Here is a 9,403-nt window from a genome sequence, read left to right as displayed (position 1 = left end):
TGTTTTATTATATGGAGAAATCAAATTTAAACTCATTATTGATTAATGAAATCATCTTCTCTTTCACATAAGTAATATTATATATAATTTTTTGTAAATTTATTTAGTGTTCGTGATCTATAAACAATTGTTTAATTAACTTGTATTTAATAACTTAAATCCAAAGATCGATTGTTAAAAAAATAGGTTTGTGGGATTAGAGATTATTTTAAATGGCTTTTTAATAAATATATTTTTATCTCATACTAATGAGCTTTGAGCTCTCTCTCTCTCTAAGTTTACCACCAATAATTTGAGTAGGAGACTACGTCTCTCTCTCTCTCTCTCTCTCCATTGATAACCCAAGCAATCCCTCCCTCTCTCTCTCGCTCTCTATCTCTCTCTCTGCAAAAAGTGGAAGAAAAAGGCTCTCTTTTTCATTCCCATCACAGCCAAGATCTCAAGAGAAAACCCTATACCCGTCTCTCTGTCTCTCTTTCTCTTGTTCATGATGTCCGGTGAAAGTAGAGATCTGTACCACAACCACCACAATTACCCTTTCCACCATGGGCGCAGCAGCAGCAGCAGCAGTACTGCTGCTCTTCCCTTCTTCCCGCAGGAAAATCACTCAATCTACAACTTCCACGGCGGCGGATTCGAGGATCCATCCTCCTACGTCAGCTTCACGGACAGTCTATATGGCTCTATCCATCACTACAACTCCCTTTCAACCGCTTTCGACATGTCTTGCTCTTCATCCGAAGCCATCTCTCCCTGTGTCGCTGCAGATCACTCCGCCGAAAACCCATTGACGCCCCTTTCCTCACTCTCTTCCTCCTCCACCGAACGAGCTGGAGCTGCTGCTGCTGCTGCTGATCATGAAGATTCCCCCAAGATCATCCCTGGAAAGGATAAGCAGCAGCGACGTCAAGGCTGTGGTGGTGGAGATGGAGATGATGATGATAACGACGACAAGCTCAAAAAAGAGTAAGATTCATCAATTTCTTTTTCCTTCATTAATTTACAATTGATTCTTTGATACACCGTCTTTGTTAATTGTTGGGTTTCTCTTAATTATATATATCTTGTTCCCTGAAACTGGATCTTCAATTCTTTGATAAATCAGTTTCCTTTCCATGATTGAATTTCCATTCCATTGTCATTGGTTGGATGAAAGAGGAAATTAAGGGCTTTAACTGTTTCCTCTTGGAAACTTGAACCGTTCCACACTTGGCTTTGATGAGGGTACTATTTCATGTGGGGAGCAGAATTAGAATAATTAAGGGTGCAGAAAAACCCTAATTTTGGACAAATTTTTGTTTGAATTTGATGACCATGATGATATGGACTTAAAAGTCTTACCTGTTGTTGTTCGATGTTATATATATATATATATATATATGTATATATGTACGTACGTACGTATGTATGTATGTACGTCAGGAACACGGCAAAAAAGAAAAGAGAGAAAAAGCAAAGGCAGCAGCGATACGCCTTCATGACAAAGAGTGAGATCGATAATCTTGAAGATGGATACAGATGGAGGAAGTATGGACAGAAAGCAGTCAAGAACAGCCCCTTCCCAAGGTGAATATATAATTTGATATATATATATATAGAGAGAGAGACAGTTTTAGTTTATGATAAATTCATCACTAATTCACGGGAAAATTAAAGCAAAGTCTTAATGATCTAACAATATTAGTACCTAAAAAGCTTCCGATAACACTAAATTGTTGCTTCAATTGTACCCTGAAAATGGCATTAATTAATACACAGTTTGTTTGTGGCTCTTATCTCAAATATTAATCAAATTCTTGTTAGTTTAGCACTGCATTTCTGGGTCCAAATTAGCAAAATGATGATCATTTCATGTTATCTCCATAGAATATATATGTATGTATAATGGCTTTAAGTGTTGATTTGCAGGAGTTATTATAGATGCACCAGCCAGAAGTGCACAGTGAAGAAGCGAATCGAGAGATCATTCCAAGACCCAACAATTGTGATCACAACATACGAAGGCCAGCACAACCATCACAGCCCGGCGACGCTCCGCGGCAACGCCGCCAGAATCTTCTCATCGTCGTCTTCCCACCTCTTCCCCCCGTCACAGCAAGCCGGCCCCAGCTTCCCTCAAGAGCTGCTTGCTCAGATGCTTCCAGTTTCCATCGACCACCACCAAGCTCCACCGACCTCCGGCTACTTGGATCATCATCAGCTGCAGCTGCAGCTGCAGCCCCACCCGCACCCGCACCCGCACCCGCACCCGTCGGATCACTACTATGGCTTCTTGCAGGACGCAATGGCGCCTTCTCCATTCATCCACAAACAGGACCACCCATGAAAGTGATCGAGATGACCTATATGTTCTGAGGTTTAAATGATTGCATATATATGGAGCTGATCATCTGAATTGTTGGGCTGATGCGTCCTCTTCATCTTCTCAGAAAAGGGGGAATGATTGTTTCCTTTTGGGGCAAGGAATTGATGGCACTGTGGGAAATGAATTAGATTTAGATCAATGGGAGAGATCGATGGGCATATATGCGACAACACCAATGCTAGCTAGGGCTACACTCTGCAGAGGTATGCAATATTTAATTAATTGTATTATGTAACTAATCCGACCATGTAATATTGTCATATCTCATATGTCATACTGTCGATACTTTTTATATACTGCAACTTATATAATTAAGAGAAGATTAGTGACTCAATCTCAAGCTTAATCTTTTAATTAATTATTGCATTTCTAAACAATGGAGGTCAAATCTCTGGGACTTATTCACATAATAACTGTGTAGAAAGTCAATGAATTATTGGTTTCTATTGAAAGGTCTTTAGTTCATTTCCAAATGCCCAAACTGCAAGAGGATTATTCTTCATTAGGGATGTTGAATTGGTAAGTGTGAATCAATTTGCCTAGAGTTAAGTCATATCCAAGTGGAAGCAGTTAAGTGTCTCAAGTGCCTAATTAGATGACCACTCGCTCAACTGTAATTAAGTGTTTAAGTTGAGGGGTTTAAATCAAAATTATCTAAATCCAAGTGATTGCATTAGAGTGACTGTCTACTATTATAAATAGAAGGCAGGGGGTAGTCGTTTAGGGTATAAAACATTATGTTCTCTCGAGTACATCTATTTTATGAGAGGAAAAACTAGAAATCTGTTAGTTCTTTGTAATCTTGAGAGAGAAATGTGTTGTGTACTCAGGTAAAAAATGATTGCTTGTACTGATCATTTTCTAGATAATAGAGAAGACTACTCTCAGGGTGTTTCAAGATTGGATGTAGGGTCGTTATCCATTTTGAATAATTTGAACCAAGATAAAGATGTGCCTATTGTTTGTGGTTTGTTTTATTCTTTTTGTTCTATTCATTTATATATTTTCTTCAATTACTTGTATTTTGGTTTTGAGTTTTCAGTTCGTGAGTGGGTAAAGATTGAGAGACTCAAGTGATGTTCTTTTCATGTCATAGTTTTAAGTTTTGAATTCATTTTCAATTGTGTTTTGAGTGTCTGTTTTGAAATTTTTGAAAATGTACTTTTGGTTATTCTGAAAACCTGTTTCTTAAAATAGAAAATTAGAAAACGCGTTTATTTTAAAATTTTGAAAAACTTATTTTATAATATTTTATTCAAAGAATTTAATTATTAAATAATTAAATTAACTATTTTTAATAAAATTTTACTATTAAAATAAAACAATAAATTTGATTAATAAACCATCTCCAAACGCTTTCCATTAGAGGCTAGAAAGAAAATTCATCTTCCCAAGACTTCAATCATACACACAATTTCAATACACAAGTACATGTGGGAATTTTATACAGATAAGCAAGATTGTTAAAATTGAGATTTTAAGTGGGATCGTGATAGAGTTCATAAAATTGGATCGTAAAATTATAAGATTTTATGAATAATTAAAAATACTCTTCAATTTATGTAAATGTATGTTTATAATGACATAATCCTTATTATAAATGAAATATATGCAGCTATTTCAAAATTATTTCATCTATCAATTTTAAAAATATGAATAATATAAAGTTTTTAAATATTAAGTTCATCATTTATCATTAATTCATTATTCATCCATCTATAATCAAAATTCCAAACAACAAATATTACCATCATTATCAACAAACATTATTCTTAAACTGATAATATAAAAATAATTAATTTCTATTTTTGAAATATGAAAAAACAGATAATATCAAACAATAAAACAATAAAATGGCACACACAATGCACCCCACACAATGCAATAAACACACACACACACACAAACAAATAACAGGCACTCACAGAGCAAATAGCAAATAGCAAACAACAACAATCGGAGCAATTAAATTATCGGACTTAGGCACTTAGCAATCGGACGGTAAACACATAGAGCTTAGCACAGTGAGAAGTCACGACTCACTCACTATGCTAAGCTCTGTGATGGCTTAAAAGAGATAAACACACACACAGAGCTCAGCTGATCACACTCACTCACTCACTATTATTTGTGCTGAGCTCTGTGACATCGTGGAGTAAAGAGAAACGTGATTACAGGGGAGAACACCGATCAACCACATCGCAGGCTTGCAACAAGGGGGAACTTGATCAATTGTAGGGGTTAGCAGCCGAATAGTGTTTGCAAAAAAGGCAACAATCTACCGAGCAGAGCAACAACATTATATATATATATATATATATGTGTGTGTGTGTGTGTGGGTCCGTTAGAAACGAAAGTAGTGAACTCGATAAACTCGATCCGAGTTCACCAAGTTTGACGCGTCAGATCTCGATCCTAGGTCGATTTCACCTAAGCTCAATCCTACACACGAGTTGACTCGTTTTATGCCTATTAACTCGTAAAATCGTAGAATCATGCGAGTCAACTCATGATTTTAACAACAATGCAGACAAGAATATTTATGACCAATACTGCGTCTAATTTAGAATTTACATATTAGAAACAAAAACAAAAGAAAACACACTGCGAGACAATGTTGACAAACAATAACTGAAACATATCGAACGGAAATAAAAAATAAGAAGAAACAATTAGTAATTAGAACAAATTCAAGGGGCAATACCTTGAGTAGCAGAGTTATAGCCATTATAGTCTCACCCTAAGACATCGGCCCTATCTTCTCCAACTTCTTATGCGCAAGCTTTGTTGCATCAGGGCTATTCTTCACCGTTGGAGGATAGACCAAATACAAAAGCAATGACACCACAATCATCGACACCAATCCCGGCACTATCGCCGCCTTGGCCCAATCTATCCACCCAATGTAATACCCGGGAATAAATTGAGGATAAAAATGATATTTGATAAGGGGCATAAATGGAATTTTGAAAAAATAAGACTATAGGGTACACTAACATAGTTTTGGACGACCGAATTAGTCAAAGGGAATACCCTAGACCCTAGATAGCCAAGGAAAATGGTATAGTATTGACGAGTGATTTAAATTATGATTTTTAGTGATAAAAGAAAAGAGATCGGGAACAATTTTCGGTATAGCAAAAATACAACTGTCAATTAGGTCGTATTACCGAATTGTTATAGACGATGTCTGAAAAATAAATGGAGTGTGTCTTGGACTAATATTTGATGTATAGAACAACACTTAAGTGGTTTTAGGTTGAATTGAGTGGATTTGAGGTCAAATCGATTAATTGGGCCTAAGTGTAATTTTCTAAAAATACCCGAGGGAGGTCAAAACGGTAATTTTTTGGAAGTTTCAAGGGGGAAATGAGAAGTACTAATCTTAAGGGTCTTAGTGATGGTCCTAGAAACATCAGAGGCTTGAGGATAAGGGCCAAAATGCAAAAGGAAATTTTTAAGGGGCTAAAATGCAATTTTTGAAAATTTGCCAAAGCATGGCAGATCTGGCCGCGGATTTGGCAGGAAAATTGGGTGATTTGGCAGCTTATTTTCATCAGGGCATGGGCAAGGACGGTCTAGGAGGCGTGTGGAAAGAGTTTTGGCCGGAAATCGGCCATATGGGGGTGGGTTTTGGCCTATAAATAGCTAAGGGTTTCGGCAGAAATTAAAACATCAAATCACTCAAGTTTGAGGGCGAATCGAGGGAAGCCAATAAGGGGCTTTTGATCCTTAGGACAAGAGGAGAAATTTTGGTAAGTTTGGTGAAATTTCAAGGTAATTTGAAGGGTTTCGGAGGCTCGTCGGAAAAGCTGGGCGGACTGCCTCACCGCGCCTAAAACTGCTCGATCGGGGGCCTTGCCAGTGTCCTTTCGACCTGAAATCGGTGGCATCACGATCGACTGAAGGTGGGCTTCCAGGAGGTGTGATCAGGGTCCAATTCCGGTCACCGGCCGGCGACCAGCTCGTCGGAGAAGAAAGGGCGCGTGCCCTACACGCGTGGCTGCCACGCGTAGTACCACTCACCCACGCGTGAGGGCGCATGAAGGCTGAGGTATTTTTGTAATTTTTTTATTATTTTAAGAAAAATAAATTAGAAATTATGGTGGAAGAAAATTTTGAAAAATGTTGAAGAAAATGGTCATTTTGTAATTTTCAAGGGAAATAAGGCTTATGAAAAATAGGAGGAAGTATAGAAAAATTTTCAGAAAATTCTAGAAGTTAGGAAATATCTATTTATGAATTGTTGTGAAGAAAAATCGAGGAAAAACCTTGAGTAGGCATATAAAGGAAATAGGAAGAAAATTACGAAAATTAGAGAAAATGGATATTGATATGATTTTGAACAAACATGATGTCTAGGGTATTGTTGAAGCTCGAGATTGAACTATAGAGCGCCTCGCACGAGAATCAAGGTTGGGCACGCAAATCGAGGTGAATCGCGCATTTCAAGGAAATTGAGTAGCATTCAAGGTGAGTGGTTCTACCCAAAAATACTTATAGTAGCATGTGAATGGTTTACTGTGAGTATTCATCCCTATGGCTTGGTTTATTGTGATGGTTTGTCCAAACAGTTATTTACACATGCATTGAATTTCGTACGATAAATTGCATACATCGAAATGTTGATTTTAAGTTATGCATGTTATGATTTTTCGACATTGGCATGTTGTGTTGTCCATGTGGGACGTGGGTTGTTAACCTGTGACGTAGCTCTCGAGTGTCAGCACTCGGAATGCGTGCCAAGGGTTAATGCTATGTGACCCACTTGGGACGGGGCTGAGACGGACTTCACCCTACGGTACTCAAGTGGCGGGGCTGAGAGTGGACACCACCTCGATTGTTGGCTCAAGTGGCGGGGCTGAGAGTGAAACCACCCCAGGTTCCTTTGAGCAATAGCATTAAGGCCGAGGTGTCGTGGATTTCGGGAATAGTGCTGATGTGACACTCGTGGGGCTAAGGTTGCGTTGGGTTTTGGAATGCTTTTAAGTAGGAGCGTAAAGCCTAACAATGACAATGGGGTGATTCTCGAGTTCATATGTCGAGGTTGTCCCTCTTAAGCAAGATTGGTTTGCCAATGGGTCGGTGTGGTCGTGTCGCCTTTAGAGATATTGCATTTTCCTTGGTCAGGGCTAAGTGCTATGTGGGATTCTCTTAGGCTAGGGCATGTCGGGATCTATCAGTTTTATATATGATTTTACATATCTGTATGAAAATGTTTTTGAACTCTCACTTTGATGATTCAGCATCTAATTTGGACTATGTCCCTGGAATATTCAAACGTTCCAGGTGAAAGCAGTAGCGCCAAGGGAAAGAATGTCATCGAGATGTAGCTGCTATGTTTAGTTTTCGTAGGTTTTTGTCTATGATTATGATATTCAGAGTTTATGTAATATTTTTGATATCTTCATGTGAAACATCGATTTGGTTATTGTAAAAGGAATTGTCAGTTATATATCATTGAGGTTTCGATCTTGCTTCCGCTGATGCAATTGTTAATACCTGTCTTTGTATATTAATTATTAAATTTTGATATGTTAAGAAGGTATGATCGGGATTGTCGGGAAATGATTATGATTAGAGATGGCAAATGGGCCGGGCCGGGCCAAATCGGCCCGCTTAAAACGGGCCAGCCCAGCCCGCCAGATTTTTTTTTTTTTTTTCTGTTTGATACCATTTTTGGCCATTTAGCCCACTTTGACTACGTGGCCCACTTCCGTTTACCTACTTCCTTCTTTAGTTGCAGGCCAATTCCCTTACACCTGCCATTCTCAAAGTTGTAATGTATTATATCAGAAATTACAAAATAGACAAATAATTTTACAGATATTTAAAATAATTAAAATTAAATTAAATAAGAAAATGACAGCCACCGCAACTAAAATGCTGCAAGGTTACACATTGTATCAAAGAAAGTGGTATGTGGCAGTAAACTGGTAAAACAATCCAATCACAAAACATTCAACTATCTAACCAGAAAAGCAATTAAAATTACTACTACATGAGCATACAAATTCCAGATGAAGAAAAACAACATGCTCAAAAAGCCATTTCTGGAGGCTAAATTACAAATAAGAAGAAAAAAAAACAATTAAAAATTATGCCTCTAATCTTCATCCTCTTCATCAACAACATTTGAGTCTTGTTTAGAAAGTCTTATATCATCAATGCTTGACTCCTCCTCTTCATCATCATCTATAATAAAAAATTACATATGTTAATTATTTATCATATAAGAGAAATGTTTAATGTTATGTTAAATCCCAGATATTAGAAAGTTTAAAAAAAATTACCTCCAAAACCATGCAACCAACTCCGTGTGCACAAGAGAGCTTGAACTGTTTCATCATGCAAACGACTTCTATACTTGTTCAAAATACGAGATCCAATGCTAAAAGTAGACTCTGATGCTACGGTTGTTATCGGAATACTCAATATATCACAAGCCATATTTGCAATAATTTCCCCTCTATTAGCTCGCTCTCTCCAATATGCCAAGACATCAAATGCTCCCGATATTGGAATCCTTGGCTCTTCCAAATAAAGATCAAGTTGGGATTTTCCATCATCGTTAGAAACTTGGCAATCAAATGCTTCAAAATCCTATCAAATAATCAAAAAAATAGTCAACCAAATATTTATATCAATTATATATGAACAAGTTTTTTAAAAAAATATAGACTTACATCATATATATTTTTTGACTTCTTTGCTTGTTCACCTCCAATGGAAATTTGTGATCCACTAACATTTGAGCAAGGCATTGAACTTGAACTTGATAAACCATTGTTAACATATTCACCATAAAGCCTATACAAAGCCGTCTTCACCCTTTCCAACTTCTCTTCATAGTTATAAGGATTGAGCTTTGAATAAGTGTACCTCAAAAAGTTAAACTTCTTAGTTGGATCAAGAATCGCCCCAAATGCAAGAACCATTCTATAATCACTCCAATACTTATCAAATTTTTCTTTCATCATTTCACTCATACTTGCAATCAACTCATCATCATTTTCCAAGTTGGAAGTCATGAGACAC

At 37.2% G+C, this 9,403-nt stretch overlaps 1 protein-coding gene across 1 annotated transcript; it reads left to right on the top strand.

Moving 5' to 3' along the window:
- Positions 1 to 298: 298 nt before the first annotated feature.
- Positions 299 to 2,699, top strand: LOC127810917 (WRKY transcription factor 28-like). The gene is made up of 3 exons (XM_052350526.1): positions 299 to 966; positions 1,423 to 1,566; positions 1,909 to 2,699. The coding sequence occupies exons 1-3, from the start codon at positions 488 to 490 to the stop codon at positions 2,324 to 2,326; spliced, it is 1,041 nt and encodes a 346-aa protein (XP_052206486.1). The 5' UTR covers positions 299 to 487; the 3' UTR covers positions 2,327 to 2,699.
- The last annotated feature ends 6,704 nt before the right edge of the window (positions 2,700 to 9,403 follow it).

This window comes from Diospyros lotus, chromosome 10 (genome assembly GCF_014633365.1).
Source record: "Diospyros lotus cultivar Yz01 chromosome 10, ASM1463336v1, whole genome shotgun sequence".
In the NCBI taxonomy this organism is placed as follows: Eukaryota; Viridiplantae; Streptophyta; class Magnoliopsida; order Ericales; family Ebenaceae; genus Diospyros; species Diospyros lotus.
This window is presented reverse-complemented; position numbering and strand designations above follow the sequence as displayed.